This window comes from Choristoneura fumiferana, chromosome 12, assembly GCF_025370935.1.
Source record: "Choristoneura fumiferana chromosome 12, NRCan_CFum_1, whole genome shotgun sequence".
Classification (NCBI taxonomy): domain Eukaryota; kingdom Metazoa; phylum Arthropoda; class Insecta; order Lepidoptera; family Tortricidae; genus Choristoneura; species Choristoneura fumiferana.
The window spans coordinates 17,153,203-17,177,678 of record NC_133483.1 but is presented as its reverse complement, the minus strand read 5'-3'; the positions used below and the strand labels follow the sequence as shown (position 1 = coordinate 17,177,678).

General features: G+C 37.6%; 1 protein-coding gene across 1 annotated transcript in view; it reads right to left on the bottom strand.

The window, feature by feature from the left end:
- stan (Protocadherin-like wing polarity protein stan) overlaps positions 1-24,476 on the bottom strand; it is a 266,412-nt gene that overhangs the window by 32,025 nt on the left and 209,911 nt on the right. Inside the window, exons 4-6 of the mRNA XM_074095820.1 lie at positions 16,776-16,822; positions 7,299-8,495; positions 394-595 (exon numbers count right to left, since the gene is read on the bottom strand). Coding sequence (XP_073951921.1) covers positions 394-595; positions 7,299-8,431 — 1,335 coding nt within the window. The 5' untranslated portion in view covers positions 8,432-8,495; positions 16,776-16,822. The remainder of the gene's footprint in view (positions 1-393; positions 596-7,298; positions 8,496-16,775; positions 16,823-24,476) is intronic.

The window sequence follows — 24,476 nt, the reverse complement described above, 5'->3', positions numbered from 1 at the left end:
AGACAGGATATTAGTTATTAGTGTCATTACATTACTCGTAACTTGAATAAGTGCTCAGACTAGTCCAGGATGTCCCGGCATTTAACAACGTCGTTAATTTGACAACGACCCATAAAGAACCAGACGGTTACCCCCGTGTTAGCGGCCGTCAAACTCTTGTGTTTGCAACTAACACAAAAGCTTTGTGTCGAAATATAATAAAAGTGAAACCGCATTGTCAGATCAAGCGTATTTTATTTGATTAACTGTAAAGTAAGTACCTAACCTTTAAACCATTTTCATTTAGACCTTCCAGAAATTGAAAAAAGTCTAAATCAAAATGGGGTATTATTTTGGGTTGATTACTCTTGAACTAGGAGTTTGAAAAAAAAAGAAGAAAGTTAGAGTGATCACCTGCAGTGTAGTAGTCCCGCTTCGTGGAGGGAACGTGTCATCCTGAGCCACGACCCTGAAGTAGTGAACGTCGAGCCTCTCCCTGTCCAGCTTGGCCTGGGTGGTTACCACGCCAGTGCGAGCGTCCACCGCGAACATACCCGCCGACCGCGAGTCCAGCAGGCTCGACATCGAGTATGTTACTGGGCTGTTCTCGGGATCCCTGTTGGAGTAAATGGTATGATTTGAGTTTTTTTATATTTAAGTTTCACCATCCATTGATTAGCGTTAACCGACGGTTAAATGTGATGCCATCTCCGTCTACTCGAACAAAACAAATAGAGACGGCATCACACCTAACCGCCAGTTAACACTAATCAGAGGATGGTGAAACAGCCCCTTAATTTAATTAGACACATGCTTAGGTTTTTTTTTCTACGAAAAGCGAATTTACACAAATGCCTGTAGAGATAGCAAAGGACAAAGACGTCTAGTATGATTTCAATTGATCATTGTCAATTTTACATCATCATCATCCCAGCGCCTATTAACATACTACTGCTGGGTACAAGTCTCATCGCAAAATGCGGACCCAGTGCGGATTGGGAACTTCACGCACACCACTGAATTGCTTCGCAGGCTTGAGCTGGTTTCATTACCCTAAAGCTCGGGGCAAATTTTATACTTTAATACATTAAATTAACTATGTTAGTTACTATCTACCTATTTCGAGAGAATTTAGCAAAATTTCTTAGCCCTTATCTTCATCATAAAAGGCAAAATGTTAGTTTTCTAGGTCCAAGAGTTTGGGCTGCATGTTGATGAGTCAGTCTATCTGAATCATGTGTAAATTTGCTATACCTAAATACTAACACTATCTTTACTAGTAGTGGTGTGATGGTGTCATCAAATGAATGGACACTTTTTTGAAAGACAAGAGACACTTCCAGAGGTTTCATCAAATCAATTTGTTTGGAAAAACAAGAGTGCCGTAATTTTTTCCACCCACTCTGATTTTTTAAATCATTTAAAGTATCCATAAAATTTTATTACATGACATAAACCCTTTATATTAATTCTTATATCACCATGAACATCTTAAATATTCCGAAGTTTATTTGATGGGACAAATAGTTGTAATAAGTATTCGTGATGGCCCATTTGCCGTTACGACCGCGGTATGAGCTATCAAGATACCGATATTAGCTATGGTTATTTCGTTTGAAGATAAATGTGTCTTTACATCTTTATCGTGAAATTAAGGCAAGTATTTTCGTAAATGAATTATTGAATTTCGTAAATGAATTAATTTAAACAGCTCGAATAAATTCGAATTAAATTCATCCTTTAAAGTGCAAAGTTTTTTATTTTGGCAAAGAGCCGCTCAAACTGCTCTATGGAACGGTCCCTGTTTACGTTTTGTAACGTTTTCTAATATATATACATTTATTATTATTTCTAAATAAATATATGCATCTAAGTATTTAGCACTTTTAATCTAAGAAGAAGCCCTCAGCAGTAGAAAGTACAATATATGCCATCGATGAGATTATTTAAATTGAAATTAATTTCTCTCTTCTGTAAGGACCTTTGCATACCGTATTTTTTAAGCGCACCGTACGTATTGATACAAAAATAATACGTACAGGAGTTGTATGGCTGCTCTATGGGCTGTCAACATGCATTTCTAAAATGAGTGTCGACGGCGCGTTTAAAAAATGCAGTGTGCAAAAGCTCTTAGGTGCCTATTTATTTACGGTCAATGCGTTTTAAGCCACATTATACTTAATAATCAAGATTGAGTCTTACATGAAGCATTCTTTTTAAATAAATAAGCTAAGTAAAGTATGACGTTAAATAAATAATGAGCAAAACTGCACTTCATCTTCATTACTGCCTACAATACTTGGAATCCCCGTTCCCTGCTCCGTAATACTGCAGAGTAATAACGTCACTTAGAAAGATTATGGCGTGAGAATAATTTATTTGATTGTGAGTTTCCATGCGTTAGGGGAATCCGGATGAACTACCTATCTATCCGAAGCGGAGGGCCCGAGGTGACATTGACAGAGTCAATTGACGTAAAAAGCATCTATCTTGTTGGGGGGCTGCATAACAAATGAATCGGGCTAAAACGTTTTTGCGAGAAGTCTTGCATTTGATTCTTGAAAGCTGATGTATAGCGACAGTTGACGGAGAATTGAATCAAACGTGACAGTGTGGGGTGAACTTGGAAGAAAGTTCTAGGTAGTTATCAAACGAACAGTGATTATTTATCAATGGAGGCTTTTGTGGGCATGTGTTTGAAAAAAATACAGTAAAGTCGACCAAGACATTGGTTTATCACTCTAAGGTTTAATGCCATTTGAAGCGCTTAAAACTTCAAAGCCTTTTTTACTCACAAGTCAATATGACAATCAGCCTTATCTGGGGGCACGGTAGTGCCCCCGCCAAGTCGAGCAAAACAAAACAAAAGGCACGGCCGTACCATACTTTTCTCGAAGCCATTCAGGCTTTTTCAACATTGTCTTATTTTTGAAGTAGGAACTGCCATTATCATTGGTAAAGCATTTTCTTGGTCGACTATATATGATGTCCTCCATGTCGTGTCCGACAAAGGCGAGCCTTTAGGCTTGTTTATTATGTGCCCGAATATATATATAAATACATACTGGAGAGACAAGACAGTTTTAATCCCCCTTTCGTTATTAGCCGCTGGTCAAAGAGTTTCTATAAAAACCAAGGCTCCATAAAATAAATGACTAATTGCTTAGGGTGCACTGCTCTTCCTCCTTATCGCATCCTGAAGGGAATTGGCAGCTCTTGGCCATCGAGGAGAATAGTTTGTTTTATCTCACCTATTTATAATACTAACTGTCCCAAGACGAAAATTTGGAATGGTTTTGTAAAAAAACATATTGGAACAATCCGTCTTTCAGCCCTCAAATAAACATTCTCGTATTATTTAAAACTTTTCTTAAATGTTCCTCACGGGTGTCGTAAAGGCGGCTGAGGGATCTGATGTGAGTGGGCAGCAGTGCTCTTTATTGCTAACTACGAACTCCGAACATTAGCTCTGCGGTGTGGAAGGCAAGGCAAAACCACCACACTATTTTGCCAAGAGTCTTCAGCGTTCAGTGCTGGTCCTCAGTCAGTGACCATGACCACTTTATCAACAATGTAGCAATGTAGCTCAACTAGAATTTACCCGCGGCTTGACACCTGTGTATCGTTAGATCGGGTAGTTGAATAGAAATTCCGGGATTTTACTAAATTCACATGAGAATTCCTAAAAATTACATCGTACATTTTATTAAAATTGCATAAAAAATACCCAATCAATCAATCAAATCAGTCCACATCTATCCACTGCTGGGTAAAAGCCAATTCATTTTAACGCCAATTTGCCCGGTCCTGTGCTAGTCTCATCCACAGTTTACCAACCGACTGTCAGATGACATCCAACCAACGGGCCGCCCACCGTTCTTCGACCCAGTCTTGGCCACCACTTCGCAAAAAATACCCACGGCAAATTAGTTTTCTCTAATCCTAACGGCTGAAATTTAGGGATAATATCCCGATCTTGGTAATATCGGCATAAAAAGCCCAAGTGCTTAAGCCTAGCTTAGCCTAAGTTTTATTCCAGATGTCCAACTATCTATATGGCAAATTTTATCCAAATCCGTCCAGCTGTTTCAGCGTGAAGGAATAACAAACATAGACACACACACACACAAACTTTCTCACATCATCATCAGACACATTTTAACAAAGTTTTTTTTTAATAACCATTAACCATTAGGTACATTTTGCATTGTTACCTATTAACCATCACATCACACGCATGCCAATGTAGCAACATTATTCTCCGAAGCTAACAGCGCTTAAAGAATGCATCTAACCTGACTGTAACGTTGTAATGCTGGCAAAAACCACAGCGTCATCTGTATAAATTGCCACGTTAAAACCATATTACCGTAGTCATTGAGCCATTGTCTACGGACCCTAGCCGCGGCGTTAAACAGATGAGTTCATAAAAGCTGCAGTCAATTAAACCGGATGGTTTATGAAACCGACGCTTACGTAGGATTTTGATTAAATGCTTTTTTTTAGTTACAAGCTTTTATTTAACTTGCTATGTATGTATGTATCATCATCATCATCCCAGCCTACATACGTCCCACTGCTGGGCACAGGCCTCCTCTCAGAACAAGAGGGCTTGGGCCATAGTTCCACGCGGCCCAGTGCGGATTGGGAACTTCACACGCACCATTGAATTTCTTCGCAGGTTTGTGCAGGTTTCCTCACGATGTTTTCCTTCACCGCAAAGCTCGTGGTAAATTTCAAATGTAATTCCGCACATGAATTTCGAAAAACTCAGAGGTGCGAGCCGGGGTTTGTATGTATGCAAATCAAATCTTGCTACTCAGTAGTCAAATTAGATTGAATAAAAATTTGGCATGCTTATTTAAATCTGGTGACAATAATCTGACATACATATGACATATCCTGGTAGTCCGGCCAGGATCATCTCCACCCGACGGAATTCCTTAACCCTTTACCAGGCCCCTTAGAACTAGCGTGTCTTCTTACGTACTTTATATGCTGTTACAACCGTATTTAACGCCTTGTAAAAAATGTATTTACGAAAGTCGGAGATGTTCCTTTAAACCAGAAATAAAAATGTGGGTTACGGTTATCCCATCGCCTGTCTAAGTAATTAACTGTCATACTCGATTTTGTCTTATTATATTCTTGATCAGGCGAAGGGATATATTCCTCCCACATCTTATTCTTCAGGGAAAGTCTATAAAAGGAGATTTTACAGCTAGGTACATGAATTCGCTCTAGGTTGAACACAAAAACAGTTTTATTACTTACGCGACTTTTTATGACACGACAAGACAATTTACCGGGCCATGGGAAGAATAGCTCCCGCACAGTTAAACTCTAATAAAGCCATGGGATAATGTCAACTCACATCCTAATTTTGGTCATACACAAAAATGCATGAATATTTAGATTACATTACCTTTCAACTCTCAAAATCTATAAAATATCAAAAAAATATTCGATCTATGTACTTCTGTATTATAGAAATTAAGGAAAGTGTTCCAATTTCTCCGTAGTTTACTGAAAGTAGAGCTCAAGTGAATCTAAACGGCTGCCAAAGATATATTACGCGATTTAGAAGCGTGTTGTGAATGAAGGTAATAAAATACTATTTTCAGGGATCGACAAAATATTTTGTAGGAGGTTTGGAGTTAAAACCTGACTACGGTAACCGATATAAGATGTGGGAGGAATAGATCCCTTCGCCTGGTAAAGGGTTAATAGTTGATGGTATCGACTTGAAATTTGGTACGGAAATACATATAGTTTAGATGACAATGCAAAGACAGTCAATAAGTACAGTCAGAAAAAGCTTGTATTTTTTTTTGAAAAAGTTATTCTATAAATAGGCATTGACCAAGAGCCTTTAAATTTTTGTATACTTTGTACCTTACGAGTACCTACTTGGAATTAAAATTGTTTTATTAGTGGATTTAGCGATAGCATACACACAATGTTTAACAGGTTTAATACTCTTTCCCGCAGACAGCTGGACGGTTGAATGAAATTTGATATGCAGATTGATGGATCACAGGAATAACGATGTATTTTTAGGGAATTCCTATGGGAAATAACTAAAATACATACATAATTTTTTCAACTGATACACACAATGTAACAGGAGAGCGAATCTAAGTGCATGATAAGCCTAGATTTTCATATTATATTACCTTTAATATGCCTTTACTTTTTTCATATCTGTATACATTTATATATTTTTTCTTTATTTTTTTTATCTTATTTACAGGTGGTAGGACCTTGTGCAAGGTCCGCCCGGATTGCTACCACCATCTTGCTCGCCTTGAAGCAGCAGTGCTTGCACTGTTGCATTTCGGCGTGTAGAGTAAGACAGCCGGTGAAATTACTGGCACTTGAGGTATCCCATCTTAGGCCTCTAGGTTGGCAACGTTTATGGGCGGTGGTGTTCTCTTACCATCAGGAGACCCACCTGCTCGTTTGCCATCCAGTCGAATAAAAAAAAATATTAGGTTCCTTTAGTGAATACAATTGCATTTATTATAGAAAGCAAAGCTTCGGATAGTTTAAATCGGTATCTGCGCGTATCTAACTCAGTGACCCCGTTTTGTTAATTTAAGCCGCTCGCTTATATTCAAGATAGGTACACTGAATATTCAAAAGCCTCAGCTCAGATGGAGCAGGTAGTTGAAATAAGCCCGATTGAGCTTTTATCTGCTTAGTGTTGCTAATTCGCTTCAACGCCTGGATTAAACAGATTGAGCGTTACTTCGTTTATTCTATTACAGTAATAGCTGATGCCCGCGACTCCGTCCGCGTTTATCGCTATCCCGCGGGAACTATGCAATTTTCCGGGATAAAAAATTCCTCGAGATTTAAACTATGTGTACACCGAATTTCATCTAAATCGGTTCAGCGGTTTAGACGTGATTGAGTAACAAACATCTTCAGAAACTGTCTCATTTATAATATTAGTAGGATAGTAGGATTCCAGATGTGGCGCCAAAGAAACCACATTGTAAACGAACATGTAGATTTTCCAGCTTCTTTTAACACAATTTTGCTTAACAAAAGTTGTTGGAACGTTTCGCCGCAAAAACCGGTAACTAAGGCTTGGGAGCCATTTCGGATTTCAGAATTGTTCTACGGGGATATATTTTTAGTTAAAATTTCACGAACGGCTTTCGGCGCCTTTGACGTCGTTAGTCTTGAATATGTTGCCAGAATTTTGCTACAAAAGTTACTATTCCTAGCTACTTTGTGCGTTAAAATAAAAAACATAACTGTTTTGCATGTAGCAGTTGTTTAGTACCTACCTATATTTAGAGTGGACTTACCGCGCTCTAACTGTCGTGACTACAACTCCTGTCGGCTGCTCTTCCGCCACAGACGCCACGTACAAGGCCTGCTCGAAATACGGTGACTGGTTTCTCAGCTCTCTCTTCACTCTCCTCGCTATATCTGTATCGTTCAGTTCCTGGTGATGGTACACTATCTTTAACCTGTGATCTGAATCAACGATGTTAGTCCTGTCACAGTTGAACGTAAACAACACCGACACTTTCCACATGGGTTCCATTATGCACTCGTCATTACGCGCTACCAGATCACCCTGACTATTCTCGATCATAAACCGAGGGTCACTCACATCCAAGAATTGAACTTTGCACATTTTCTGCACCGTCCGAGGCAAGAACGCCGTCAGTGAGTTCACGTATTGAGATCTTCTCAAGCATATCCCTTGCCACCGATCAGTTGTCGGTATAGCAAAACTGGCATACGTCTCCGATATCCACTGTTTGGCTTCAGCAATCTTTACGTCTATGGCCATATCAAAGGGTACTACAGAATGAGATCTTTTCTTTCTACTCTTATTTCTACTAGCGACGTCTTCAAACATCGAATTCGACCACGGGTACGCCGTGGACAGAACATTAAAGTGACTAGACACCAATTCTTCCTCTTCTAACAACCTCCAATCTATGATATCCGGATAAATGACAGCTCTTTTATCCCGCGTAACTTGCTCGTCTTCATACTGCATAGCAGAATCACTCTGATCGTAAACACGATCGAAATCGATGTCGTACAATTCCGCATGCCGTCGATTGCAGTCTTCGCCCGTGACTAGTATTCTGACAGGCAAGCTGTAGTAATCGATGTCGCGGATTCGTTCTGAAGTGGAGTCGACGTAGAACGTGAACAGGTTGGGGTAGAGGACGCCATCGCATCGCAGTCGTTTGCGGAGGGTGACGAGGCCGGTGGTCCGGTTGACTCGGAGAACGTGGTGGACGAAGTTGGCGGTGCGGTGGACGTCTATGGTGTAGGTGCGTTCGGAGCCGAGTTTGTAGACGGCGGCGTCGAGTACGGCGCTGCCGGGTGGCGCGGAGTCGGGCACGAGCACGAGGTATGCGCGCGCGCTCGCCAGCGCCAGCGCCGCCACCAGAGCGGCCGCCAGGCGGCCTGCCATTGCGGGCACCGCTCACCTGCAGCGCCGCCGCACCCTACAACCCCGCTCACTCTCCATTTGTGCCCTGAAACAAAATTACGAAAATGTCAGAAAGTTCCACTCGAGGAGTCAGACTCAGATCAGTAGAGTAACGTAAATGGATCACTGAAAAAAATGTGAAATAGAATTGTCATTGTCACAGTAGGTACTGAAGAATTTTAGAAATATTCGTAAAACTGCTACTACGCTCATATATCTCCCTTAATACCAGGAAATGAATCACTGACATTATTACTGTTGCATTTGGCCATAAAACAGTTCCTCTTCATATTAAACATAACCGTAGACAGCGTCGTAACATTAATCTAAACTTCATATCGCTACGAGGACGATTCAGAATGCAATATAACGTATCAGTCGGCAAATGTGTATACAGAAGACCGTACAGCGCCGGGGGCGCGAGTTATGGTGCATAATAAGCACCAGACGTCGAAGGCGTCAGCTAAATCGCTTAGAAATATTGTAACGGCTGCCGACTGTGGAAAACTGAGAGAGTTCGCTAAAACACTTTTGTTTTTGTTTTCCAGACGGGCATTATCGTTGCGATCAGGTGGCGCGCCCGCTCGTAATTATTTTATACACGTATAGTCAACTTTGGGTAGGTACTTATCGACGAAAACAAGAGAGCACCTTTACAGAGCAATGTACATGTTATTTTAGGACCACCAGCTGCAAATATCCCAGTGTTTGCTTATACCCATATCGAAGAATGCAAATTAGATAATGCTGTTGTTGCGTTATCAAACAAACCTCTAGATTTTTACGGTTGTTGGGAATTATAAAATGTTCCCTGAACAGATCCTCGGAAAGCAAACAGGGCGAGATAACATCCCGCTAATAACTGAACATCCTAAACAAGCAAACTAAATCCGGATTTAACGTTGTAGCCGGATTTTAACACCCCGCGGTATAACGGACAATTATCGCTTTTCAAAGCCGATAGATCTGTTCAATAAATAAACAAAACCGTTTACATATTATTACTGTACATATTTTTTTAAGCGCACACATTATCTGTATCTACGTTTCTGTCATTGCGAGCTCTAAGTGTTTATCGTTATTCCGCAGTAACTATAGGTACAATTTTCTTAAGGTATGTTAATCCCGTTAATAAGCTGTGTCAAATGTCACCCGAATCCCTTCAGCCGTCTGTCTTAGTGTGAAATATTAAAAAGCCATAAGTACGTATATTTATATATAATATTAGGTGACACATTTTAATTCGTCAGTTTGTAAAATAATTATAGAAATTAAAAAAAACTTTACTATTTTCGTTGTTGTTGTTGTAAAAAATTCGTAAATTTTTCCTTTCTACTACTAAAATGTAGCAACAGCCAACGAATATTGGCACCGGAAACACAATCTGTTACAGGCGGAAAGCTTTTGTAAGAAATTGAGTAAAAAACTGGAAAACTATAAGTGTTCTCGGTCAGAAGATTAATGGCTGTGTTATGGAGCGCTCAAATTACCTCCTACCGATTTTCCCCTGCTCCCGGTTTTACCCTGCACTGTTTTACCAAGTTCCCGTACCCGGGTATCGCTTTACACCTGCCCGTATTAAACAACGTTGACACTGCATAATTAATTACTGGCTCTGATTAAACGCAATAGGATTATGTTAAAATTTAACCGGCCTTTGTACGGTCAAAAGTTTCATAATTATAATAGCAGACTTTAGAGTTGTTGGAAATATTCGTTGTTTGTTTATTTCCCGGTGGGTGCAGGTTAGAAATGGATTACTTTCAGGTCAGATTAAGCTAAGAAAACGTTACATTGTCAACTGTTATGTTAACTAAAAAACGTAGAATAAGTACCTAAATAATTTTAGAGGAGAAAATGTTATTCACTTCTCATGCTCTTAAATTGTTATATTACTCTCTGCATATCGGGGCTAAAGCTTCTTTTTATTCTCTAGAGATTAAAGTTTTTTTTTTCGTTGGAAACCCCTAAACAGCCAGACGGCGTTTGTGAATGGAAGATTTTTAGGCGTGGAAATAACCTCAAAACCTGTACAAAAATTATAAAATAAAACACGATTTAATTTCGTGAAACGCAATTAATGATGACGAATATGAATCTATTCAATTATGTTAAGGGTTAATTCATTTTATTATGCATAGTCCAATTAGATTTAAAATAATTTTCAATTTTGAAACTGTTGGCTAAATATGCAATAAAATATTCAAAATGTCGCTTCATAAACAATAAAAGAAAATAATAAACCGCGCACCCATTTTTTTTGCTATTTGAATTTTGAACAAATGGCCTGTTCATTAGTCGAGCGTAAATTTTTAAAAAGTATACAAAACATTGTTTTTTTTCCTCGCATTCAAGTGAAAAAGTTAAAGGGAAAAGTTCGTGTGTGTAATGTGTGTGCGTATACAAACACACTAACGTTTGTCTTTCAGGCTTTGGTTCAGTCAATAAGTTTCAACTGATTTGAATGAAATATGTATGTAGATGGTGGGATATGTGGGATAACACATAGGCTACTTTTTATCCCGATAATGTTATATACCTAATCGGAATGTACGCATGTGAAATGTGCAAGACCCTGAAATCTCAATCGAGACGCATAGAGAAGCATAACGTTTTGCGCAGATGTTCTTCATACAATAATACAAGAACAACTAAGTAAATATGTGTTTCGGGAATCCTTATGAGAATTTCATCAAAATCTCGGAAGTTTAATTCACAATTATTGCCAGATGTACCATCAGCCAAATAAGTGATCTATCAATTTTTAAACAAGTTCCTATCAAATGGATATGTCGCTAAAGTCGAACTTTCAAGTTGACAGACACGTCTATTGGCATTATTGTTTTGTGACATGAAAACAATTATCAACTTTAGGGTGGTAGACCGCAGATTTGGCTGATGGTACCTAATGATAACGAGAGAAAAGTCAGAGGTCTAGTGATTGACGTTACCGAAACTCAGTTGTATCAGCGCAAGGTCATGGGCCTTTTGACATATGACCTTTAAACGTCAGTAAATAATGGGCACCTTTAAAATCGCATTGTGGAGAAGCTACAAAAGAGACAATGGACATCAGTCTGCGGCTTCATTTAGTATTATGCTTTTCGTAGAACAATTGGTTCTTAGCAGTAAGACTAAGTATTTGATGCCCCAAGCAATCCACGTCTGTGCCCCTCCTCCCTCCCCCCATCCAGAAGTAGCCGTAACGAGCCTTACCTTTTATGTGCCAGCAAATTTTTTTTAGTGCTGTTTATGGTGCCCGCCAAAACGTGATGCCCTAAGCAATTGCTTCATTTGCTCATGGGCTAATCCGGCACTGCTTCTTAGATTTTTTACATGCTTTTATTTAACATGAATTTCTTCTACGTTTGGATGATAATATAAGTACAGTTAACAAAAAGTACGATATCAGCAAAAAACCTTATTATATTTTTTTTTACCAAACACATAAGTAGGTACTTATTATATGTATGTATTTTAACATCACAGTAACAAAGGGTGCGACATAAATAGTGTAGGGGCGACATCTCTCCTTAACTTACTCTCTTTTTAACCGACTTAAAAAAAGGAGGAGCTTCTATGTTCGCAGTTATGTATTTCATAGAAAAAAAAATCAAATCAAATGTTTATTGAAAAAAAAATTGAATTATTTTATTTTATTTATGTACTTTATATATTTAACTACCAGAAATGCTCGCTTAAAGACACAAACCGGCACATCGTATCTTGGTAAACGTGTAATATTGGAAATACCTTTTGTTTTATCCGGCAATCTACACTCACGCCTATCTAAATCGCCATGCCGTATCCGATACAGCAAATCGTATATGCGGCCTGCATGCCAATCGTGGTTCGATGTGACATAATTGGGTTTATTGGATCTACATACAGTTTAATATATTTGTCTATTTCTTGACTATTATCTGTAGGTACTGTCACATCATAAATTTTATTTATGATTATGATAATTATTCTGACTATGATTATCTAGTTAAAACCATGAAATAAAATAAAATAATCAACGGTATTCAAAGCACCGGTAATAGTTGGAAGGAATTACAATAAAGTTTGGTATATATTTTAAGACAAGACTACTAAATAAATTTTTTGGTGACTGTCCAGTCACCTTAGCATAGTCTTCTGATCTTTTTTTATATAAAATTTAAACTGAATCTCTCCAATAATAATAATAATAGTATGTTCCTAAGACTATGTTAGTACAACGAACGTGGTTAAAATATTAAATTTACTGATATTTAATGATGCATCATTTGATCTTAGCAAAAATCAAACAAACATTGAGCGTTAAAAAATGTTTTTTTTTTAGACGTAACTTAGGAAGGTTAGTTTTGAACGTGTACAATAACAATAAATATTTCGCTTTCATTCATCATTTTATTATAGTCAACGGCCGTTATGAAGTAACAATATGAATCATAGACAAAAATGCAATGCTTACCTACTTGTTGCGTGCGACAGAGTAAATAGTAAGTATAGTATTATTTTTTCAATGTGACATTAACAATATTCAGGAACTTCATAGTGCCGGGCAGATTCGATTTGTAGCATTCGAACATGGCGGATGTAGACGATATCTAATTTTGGTATTTCTGCTTCTTTGGCTAGTTGAAGTATAATTTTGATAGTGTTTTATGCGGCGATTAACCTTAACAGTGAACAGTGATCAAAAAATTCTATATTGCTCTCGTGTCTGACATTTTTTAATGCGCAAGTGGTCTCCGCGTGGTTTCTGGAATTTTGCTATCAAGTTGCAAAAACTACAATCACCGTACAACATGCATAAGAAGAATATATTTATCTTTAATTTAACTGACATTGGCCCAAGCCTTATGGCCGCCATTAAGAGGAATAAAATAAATAGTGCCGGGCACTATAGTAAACTGGCATGTATTATACTCGTATTTCAATATTCATAATATCGGCCGTAGGACGTCAATTATTAGACAGAGGCCTCCCCACTGTTCTATTTGACCGAAAATGCTGTAAATAAACAAGTTTTTGATGCGACAAGGCCCTGTTTTTTAAATTTATCTAAATTCTACAAACTATTGTGATGGATTTTGCTACGTTGTTTGAGACATGACTTGGATATGAAGACAAAAACAATAAGGCCGGCTATAGGTCATTAGATTAACTGCCAGAGAAGCAACTAGTCCCTTGCCCGGGGCGGAAAACTTAGGCGTAGGGTGACCATGGAGAGAGTGATACTATGGTCCTGTGGTGGTGAAAGATTATTGGTGCGTTTATTATAAAATTTAAGCTCTACTTTGGTCTGAATATTTGAATGTTAATTTAGGTTTAGTATCCATTATATCAGTGCACCATTTTCAAGACGGTTTTGACTTAATGTCTGCTTTTTGGTACAGGTCACTAAATGTACCTACTATTAAAATTTAATACATTATATCTTATCCGATCGTTTCTTGTCCGTTTAGGGAGGAAAGTCCTCTAGTGGCGACCACGAACCGGAAGACGAAGCGTTGACAGGCCTCCCATTAGATGGACTGACGATATTGTGAGACTTGTGGGCAACCGGTACAAGTGGCGAAAAGTCGTTCATTGTGGCGTTCTAAGAGGGAGGCTTTTGTTCAGCAGTGGACGTCTTCCAGATGATGATGATGATGAAACATGTTATCAAAAGTATAATTGTTTTAAGGTGATTTTGAGACGATTTATTTAACAATAACTATATTTTGGAACCAATTACACCAATCGACCTAACCCCAAACTAAGCAAAGCTATGGGTGCTAGACAACGGATAGACATACATATATAGATAAAGTATAAACATTCGTATTCATCATACAAATATTTCCCCGTCACGGGGATCGATCCCGCAACCGCTAGCTTCGTAGTCAGTGACTCTGAATTGTGTCCCGGGACTTTCAGATTTGCCCGCCGTGTGGTCAACCTCGTGTTAATGGCGCTATCAATTAAATCCCGGAATTGGTTCGATCCCGGCCTTCCCGGTCATTACATTCCTACTATCGCTATTTATACCGGCAACGGCATAAATCTACCGGGGCCGTATTGAATTTATTTGTTTTGCGAATCTTGCACCGTTTGAGATGTGACTGCAGTGTTTGGTTGCTAGAAGCTTGAAAAATGTAACAAATTCTAATAAAGACTTATTGACGTGAATACAATCTGTCTCTACCCTCTGGAAAAAAGATGATAGAACGTGTTCATTAGGGTATTTCTAAATTATATACAAAACCTAATACCAAACACCACAGTGTTAACATAAATGACTGAATTAATACATCGGAACATACATTAACTTTATTTTGAAAATTTTTTTTTATATTATTATCATTTCTTATAATGAAATAATTTACAATATTAGAACATTCCTGAAAAAGCACTTTACTCGGCATTTCGGTTTTTGTCCAGAAGGTACAAATATATTGTTTAGCTTTTCGGGACATCTAGATTCTTGAAACGCGCGGTTGCAAAGCACCCAATGTGTACCAGCTCTTAACCATAGTATGTGTATGAAACCAGCTAAAATTTCAACAAAATTAGACTGAAGCACCTAGTTTTGTTAATATTTCTTATTTATAAAAGTGGAAGATAATATAGTTAAGGTAAACAAATAAGTTTTACGATGTGTGCTCGTTTTTATGCAACTAAACTTAATGCTTAATTTACTTACCTAAACCTTATCACAATGGAGTCAAGTTACTTCAACAATAAAAATAAAACAGCGCAACATTTGTGTTATTTGCATAGCTATTATGTTGAATGTGAAAAAAAATAAAAAGAAAATAAAATTACAGAGACATTTTCGAAGAATGTGGTCCGCATTTAAAATGGAACCGATTTCACAGGATGATTTTAATGGCTGAAATCGTAGATAAATAGAGTTCAAATAGGTGTAAGATATTTTTTATAGTTTCAGGCGCAACCTTATGGCGCAACATTAATTAACATGGTTAAAACTCAATAAAACCTGTCATTAATAATATCTAATCTTAACATGAGTTTATGGGACTATTAAAGTCATCATCTGGCGTATCAAAGTAACCATGGGAATATGAACGGAAGAAGGGTTAGGTAGGTACTTCGAATATAGTTAGAAAGCTCTCCAATTCTTGATAAAGATAAGGGGTGTTTAGTTTAGTTGTAGCAGTTTCCAAGGAGTTGCAACGAGAAGGGTCACTTGAAGTTACTGTAATAAAAATAGGTACCTACTGTACCTACAATTTTTTTTATTCGCAATTACCACGCGAATTAGTAGGTACGAGTAGGTACGTAACTACTATTATATATTAGTTTATAATAAATCCTTACTAACATTACAAATGCGAAAGAATGTCGGTCTGTCTGATATCTCTATACGATTAAACTGCCAAGCCGATGTAAAGTAAATGAATGTAAATGAAATTTATGAAAATAGTTTGATACTAATAGTTTTTATCGCCGAAAATTGCATAGTTCCCGCAGGATAGCGATAAACTAATTCTCTGCAGACAGAGTAGCGGGAAAAAGCTTACTTATAAATAAAAAACAAAGTTATGTTGATGATTAAACTAAGGCCCTTTGTACACAAACCTCCATGAATTTGCATTGTGTTAGTCGCTTAGAGACTAAAACCGTCGGGTATCAAAGATTCGCGTAGCCTTGTGTAATAACAAATAACCTAAGTGGAATAACAAATAACCGTTTAATTTTTTTAAGTCCAAGTTACATATCGGACAACGATGTCGGATCACGCAAGTGGAGGAAAAAATATGGTTATTGGGTTTTAAAAGGTGTTGCCGTTATGTTGATTGAGAAAACTTAAAATAAACGAGATGAGAAATTCACATTTAGAGAGAAATGGTGATATTTTATTACCCTGATCTACTAGAACACGATAAACCGCATAAACAAATCAACCATTGGTTTGTGGTTTACACGTAAAAGACGTAAACCCATATCACAACCCATACTTTGAAATGCCATTACGTCAAGCAATCTTAATTAGTCTGCTTTAAGAGGCATCTGATGTTATTTTTTTAATTGAATAATATCATTAATTGAAGATACTCAGCAGCTAAAAGAGTACCCGCCTAATAAAACGGGAATTATATCAGGAAAGCACCAATAACTTTTCACTTTACGACCCTCCGAATAACATAAAACGATACCAATCCAGTTATTCAATCTCCATATTGTAACTATTAATCGGCTACTGGTCTCAAATTTAGATGTGTATATTAAAACTCCAGAATTATAAGTGACGTAAAAATAGTCAAAGAGGCGTAGAGCACAAGAAACATGCAAAGCGATACTTCGATGCCGCTCGGTTTTATCACCTTACCTTTTACGATATCGACGTGGGGAGATTTCACTTCACTTTATCGTCATCTGTAACAAAATATAAATATTTTACTGACAAATTAATAAAGTCTGTTGTTAAATGCTTCATTTTAAAAGTTAATGAGGAGGAAAATGGGCGCGAGCGAGACGGACAAAAACCCAGTGATTTTGACAAATGAGCCCTCCGCCGCGGGACGGGGCGTTCGCGTATGAATGCAGAATAATGGTCGCTTTGTGTACATAATGTTCACTGAAATACTGAACGGGTTTTCTTTGAATTATGCAAATTGTAAAAGACAGGTGACAGCATTGTTAACGCACCCACGTAGGCACCTTTCCTAATTCTCTTATTATTCTGCACATAACATTTACATAGCTGCTACACGGTACGAGTACTAGGATACCATAGTATAGACACGTTTATTGTACGGGCCCTGGAAAGAGGGCGTGACTGGTTAGAAGCCCGGTGTCCGTGTCCGCGATACGAGAAGCACTCGCTTTGAGAGCGCCTCGAGGGCTGTTGTACGCCGCTACGAAATGATACCGGACTTGTTATGCTGCCCTGGTACTATGTTATTCAGTTATTTCTACTTTTAAACTAAACTCACCCGAGTTGCCTCGCGGCAATACTAGTTTAGTTAAACGGAACCGAGAGGTAGAGCAAACAGTTGCCCAAGTGAGATTCGAACTCATGCACTGGGGGTTCGAAACAAAAAAAAAATAAGCAAAACATGCTTGTATTTGATAGCAATTCCTTGAAAAAATCCAAAATCAAGCTCTTGTTAAATTTCATAACTCTGTGGCATCGGGAAGTACCTAACCTGGTTTTGATTCGACGATATGTATTTGTAGGTATTAAAACACACTTAGAATATAATTTATTTAAAGATGAAATAAAACGTTCAATGAAAACAAAACGGCGGCCCTTTAACATTCGACGTTTGAACGAGCATTGATATCTCCATTTGCCACACAAAGAAAGTGAGAATTTCGCTGAAAAAGGCCAATCTGCATGCGGAATGGCAGACATCATGCGTTATTCCGTTTGAAGATAAACGATTTCATTTGGCAGTGAATTTCTTTCAGCCAGACGCAGGGCGCAGCTGTCCGCCCGATTTGACTTCAGGTTCAGTAGAAAAAAGCGGACTAACTTTAAGGTTTAGTCATCATCATCATCCCAGTCTATATGTCTTACTACTGGGCACAGGCCTCCTCTCAGAATGAGAGGGCTTGGGCCGTAGTTCCCACGCGGGCCCAGTGCGAATTGGGAATTTCACATACACCATTGAATTGCTTCGCAAGTTTGTGTAGGTTTCCTCCCTATGTTTTCCTTCACCGGAAAGCTCGTGGTAAAATTGAAAACCTACCGTACCTAACTTTTTTACCGTCGACTTTTTAACTATAGATATAATATTAATTTTCGATATTCAGATACGTCCTCATAATATCACTGTTTTGCTCCTATGAGCTTTAGCATCATGACAGTGCACACAGACAATAGAATATGTTTATTTTAACTTTGAACTGATGTTTTGTATCTTGTAATCTTGATTTTGTGATTGCAGTACAGTTACCAACACCAATATTTGACACAACAAATCGTGCATAAATTGATACGACTTTATTCTTCTAGAGCCGAGCTATTTGAGATATTTTTGCACGGTCCGTTGTGGCAGATATTATTATTGATATCGTGACTGTACGAAATAAACATTTTATCTATCTGTTTATCCATCCAAATGAGATTTTCTGTTATAAATGCGATAGAGAAATCCTGGCAAGTCATTAAAGCGTCAACAAAACGACAATTTATGGCATCAGCATTCTGACCAGGTTTGTGTCACGTAGCATCTTTACTGAGACTCTAAAACTCTACTTAACCCCAAAACGGTTTCCGATTTTACGATTTAGTTGTGAATCGGATCACGCATGTGACGAACGACTTCGTGCGACGTATTCGACTTGCGTCGCGGCCACGAGCTTAGCTCTGATGAATAGGCTCGCGCCTAGGGTTACCAGTTGCGTGACTCAGTCCAGAGAAAATTGGTGTTAGAATACGAGATAAGATAGTAAAAAACGGACGGAAAAGGAACTAAATTTTTATACGTTTAACATTCAATTTTCATATCAAAATTCCGATGATTACACATAAAGTGGCGCTCTCTTTTAATTTCTATTCGTTTACGTCGCAATCTATCCCTAGTTCTGACACAATATATGAATTTAAAAGTGTTTAAAACTTACATATATTCACACTTAAGTGGTAACTAACTAAATGCTACTCTCGTCAAGTCAAAAGCTAAAAGGTAAATTTAAAAGGATAAATTCGCCTTTAAGGTTTATATACGTACATACATATTCAGTTTTCAGTGTAATTCAATAGATCTACATTCGACGTATTTAGTAGATAACAAAATATATTTAGTTAGTGCAAATTTTAGGAGCGCCAAAGTTTTTTCGCTGGTCATACCGTAATTTGTCCGAATCATCGTTTGTCATAATCTTTTTCTCACTGAAACCTAATATTTTCTGAAAATTTTAAATGGTCATCCTATAGAAAACTACAGGTTAGGCTAGGTTTGTTTTATAATAATTCTGAACAATTATTAGATTCAGAGAAAAGAGACTTATGACAAACGATTATTCTGATAAACATTACGTTCGGACTTTCAACAAGTACAAATATGCGAGCCGATGTGGATCCGTAAATTTTACTTCGAAATTTAAAACGTCTCTTTGTGTTAAAAATCAATGTTATAAAGCCAATCATTAACGTCTCCGGCCTATACACGTCCCACTGTTGGGCACAAGCGTTCTTTCATAATGAGAGGGCTTGGGCTGTACTTCTCACGTGGGGCCAGCGCGGATAGATCGCGGACTTCACACACGTCATTGATTGGCTTCACTGTTTTATCCTGTTTTCTTTCACCGAAAAGCTCATGGTAAATTCAAATTGTGATCATCATCATCACCAGCCTATAGCAGTCCACTACTCGACATAGGCCTCCCCCAATAAGCACCATTGCGCCTTGTCCTCAGGTCGATTACAATAGTAATTTCGTACATAAATTAGAAGCGACAATTGGTCGCGAATCATGATGTCTAAAAGTTTTGTCTAAAGAAAGGTATCCCATTGAAAGTCAGGTGTATCAGGTCGAGGGTCGAATCCGCATTACAGGTGGTAGAACCTTGTGCAAGGTCCGCCCGGATTGCTACCACCATCTTGCTCGCTAATCCTGCCGTGAAGCAGCAGTGCTTGAACTGTTGTGTTTCGGCGTGGAGAGTAAGACAGTCGGTGAAATTACTGGCACTGGTGAGGTATCCCATCTTAGGCCTCTAGGTTGGCAACGCGTCTGCAATACCCCTGGTGTTGCAGGTGTTTATGGGCGGTGGTGATCTCTTACCATCAGGAGACCCACTTGCTCGTTTGCCATCCAGTCGAATAAAAAAAACCGAATGCTAAAACTTTTGGTATTTGTGGTTAACAATTCGTACTCACGCCTGGCAACCCCAACCGTTTTCGATGCTGAACCCGCCTCGTTTATCTTACGACTCGATTTGCTTTGCTTATGTACTGTCGGAAACCATATAGCAAGGGGTTAAAAAAACGTTTGTTTTCTATTTTCACAAGAAAAGAGACTGGATTTTCTATTTCAAAGGAGAAGTGTCTGTTAATTTATTTAAGAATACATCAATACTAATACTATAAATGCGAAAGTGTGTGTGTTTATATGTTTGTGTGTTTGTATGTTTGTATGTGTGTCTGTCTTTCACGTCGAAACAGAGCGACGGATCGACGTGATTTTTGGCATAGAGATAGTTTATGAGCCCGAGAGTGACATATAGGCTACTTTTTATCCCGGGAAAAATTAATGCATAATTTCACGCGGGCAAAGCCGCGGGCAAAAGCTAGTTGGATATAAAATAAAACGATAACAGGAGAAAGTTTCAATTCCAAATATCAATCTGAACCCTTCAAATTACTGAACTTAAAAACTCACTAAATTCTAAATTATCGCATTTTGTACATACGCCAGACGTTTCTACACACTTCATTCTGTCTCAACCCGACTTCCTACCAACACAGTGCGACTGTCATTTTGTCGTGTGTATACTTACTCTAATTAAAAAGAAACGTGACGTGTGCGCACAAAACGGAACGAACGATACGTACAAGTTGAACTACTAACTTAGTACGTGAGGTTCCAACTAGTCTTGTCTGTCTAGTTTTAGTTTTTGGGCTGATAATTGCCTTACTATAGAAGCTCTCTACTTAAAATATGTATTTTCCAAATTTTAAGTCAATCAAACCATTGGAAGTAGATAAAAATCGAGTTACAAGGTTTTTTTGCTACCAAACATGAGTACCTACCAAGTAAATAATTGGTTTTAATATATGGACCTTTCGTCGAATTTGGTAGCACAAAAGAGACCGCGATTAAAACGTTTCGCGGCCTTACCCTAAAAGTGTTTTGAACACGTTCCTTAATTACCATTTTAGCAAATTGGTGGCGCACAAGCAACGCACAGTCGCGGGTATAAATATCTATACAGCCATAGCGTCAATTATAATGTACAAGATCACCTTAGCGGCATAAAGATTATAAATGTTTTTGACGTCTTTGTAGCATACATAATTTATTTGTTTATTTATAAATTTGACACTTAAAAATTACAGCATTACAGTAAAAACTAATGCGCTGTAATTGAAATTATACAAATAAAAAAAAAAAAAAAAAGACGTACAAAAATAAAGCAAAGTAATTAGGGATTTTGAATATTAATGCCGTTGATTGTACAGTTATCGAGAGAAGTTCCCGGGAAAATGAAAAACTGCGCAACCGATGCGCAAGTGTCTTATTTTTAAATTAGTCTTACTCGTATTTAGGGTTCTCTTTGTGTTTTTTTATCGACAACCTGAGCGACATAAAAATGAGAAAAATTATGTGAATTTCATACGTATACTTAAATAAATTTTACTTAATCTTACTCTCACTAAATGCCGGCTAAATATTGAGCGGAGTTAAGATATACTAATTATGATGTCAATAACTTTTTGCAGCCACAGGAAATAACAAAACTTGCTATCTTAAATTCGACGTCCAATTACAAAACATTTAAGAAATACTTGGATAAATCGACGAAAATAATTAAAAAGGAATTTTGTTATGTTAATAATTCAGTCATTTAAATATTATTATATTTCTGAGTACGCTACCTACTAATCTCTGTTTGAAGTCAATGCCTTAGCACGAGGTTATATGTTTAGCTAAATAATATCTATTGTGCTTGTTATATAATAGGTACTTAGTATAAAAAAAATATAAATTGAGAACCTCCTTTTTTTCGAAGTTGGTTAACTAAAAACAAAACGGTAACAGTTCAAGAAAGTAGAACACTGACTAAGACTTTAATTCGTGTCGCTTACTCTAGCCGAAATCAAAGTTTAAATCGCTGCACAGAGTCAGATTAAAAAGGGATTTGGACTAAGTGCAAAATCTCGATAAGCCTGTACAGGTCGTTGGGGTTCTCGTCTTCATTTGGTGCTCGCCGCTTTTATGGCGCCTTGTATTTTATAGAATAAACCCTCAGCTTTGGTGGGGATAATAAAAATATTATTGCTATTACTGCCCGAAGAACGATGGCTCAATAGCATATTAGAAGATTACTGGAAAGAACGGGCAACTGAAATAAGTCGTTTCAATTATATCTGTAGCGGTCACTAGATTCCTGAAAGACATTAATGTTTTAAATTTTAAGTAAACTCTACTTTACTTACGTAACGTTAATACAATGCATAATTGTGCTCTTTATTTTGGTAATAAAATATTCACAAAGGAAGATAATACTAACTGAGCTAAAGCATATTGTCTGAGGTCTCTCAACTCGTGCACGTTCGCGGTACAGTTTCTTTTATTCTTATTCGTAGCCTTTCGATCTAAGCATAGTCACGCTGATACAATAAAATACTTTTTGTGGTACACTCAAGTAATGATTCTGTTTCCAAACATCATGATGTGATGACTTTATCAAGAACAATATTCTAATCTTTAAGAATAACAATTGGCTCCGTACTATCCTCGAAACAGAAAAGCTAGTGGCCGATGCGAAAAGTTCAGGTAAATAACACATTGAAAAGTCATCTAGATGATATTCAAGTTTAATCCAGATTGGCGCTGTCATCGTTCATCCACCATTACCTCTTATATTTTGTTTATTAGAATTTTTACCGTACAGCGGCAAAACCCACTAGACACCGGGAAAATTGTCCTGCGACGGACAGAGCATAGATCTACATTTTTTAGGGTAAACTAAATTCAGTAAGTAAATTAAATTAAAATCATAACGTTAAATTTGGTATGTAGATAGCTGCACGTCTAGAATAACATATAGGCCAACTTTTAATCCCGATATTTCCACGGGGTAGGGATTAAAACTTGAAATATCAAACGCTGGGTTTAGAGTTAATATTTTGGACAGTTGTTCTTAACACAACCTCAATGAAGACCACGATATAAATTTCAATGTACCAGATCGAATAGTTTACGCTTACAAAGCCGCGGTTAAACTTTAGTGTTAGATAAAAAGACAAAACATAACAGAACCTACAGCAGCGGTTAGTGGTCGATAAAAAGCAATCTATATAACGAAGCATTATCGACCGAGGTCATTAGCCTATGATTGCAGGCTATGACGTCCAAAGGCAGTAACTACAGGGAATTTTAAATTTAACCCATTAGAATACGTTAAAAGCAGACCGAGTTGCCAAGTCCTTATGAAGTTGCATTTAATCTTATGATTTACTTTTAAAACTGAGACGATAAAATTTCAATTGTTTTCTTTTAATATAAATTCCAGTAAGTTGTTTTTTGATGCTTTAGTTTTTATGACGTTATTTTATTGGTCTGTGCCAGAAGTCAGTGTATGTATAGAACTCAAATGTTTCGCAAAAAAGACTCCAGTTTATAACAACAATTCGAAAGTGGATAGTGTGTAAGTAATCTTAATAAATAAATTAGTTTTTGCTAAAGATTTAATGTTTAATACAAGCTTTTTTTGCTGACTGTACTTGTATTGTCACCCAAACTACATTTGCATAACAAATTTCAAGTCGATGCCTTTAACCGTTGAAGAGTTCCGTCCTGTGGAGACGATCCTGGCCGGACCACCATGACGTCACTACCAGATTATTGTATTGTCACGCAATTAACATAAGTTTACCAAACAAGTCAATCTAACTACTGGAAGTTGGTCGAATTTAACTTGCAAGATTTGATTACAGACAGTCAACGGGCAGGTGAAACTAAATAAAAGCTTGTAAAATACATATCACGGCACACTAGACATTAAATATCTTAGTCCCAAAGTAAGCAAAGCTTATGCTATGGGTACTACTTACGCAACGCATAAACATACTAAAATAGATAGAAACATTCTTAAATAATTTATTGAATCAGGCGTTACTTTGCGGAGGTCCATACCAATGAACTAAAAGAATTGCCTTGCTCACCCGCGACCTTACGATAGCTAAGCTTATGCAAAATATGCGTGTTCATGCAGTTCCTCCACCTCCACACTGTAAGAACACACACAAATCACACAAACCCATCTATCACCACCACCACACTACACTGACGCGTTTCGAACTCAACCAGAGCTCTCTTCAGAGTGACACAACCGTACACCATGCTACCAGCTACCA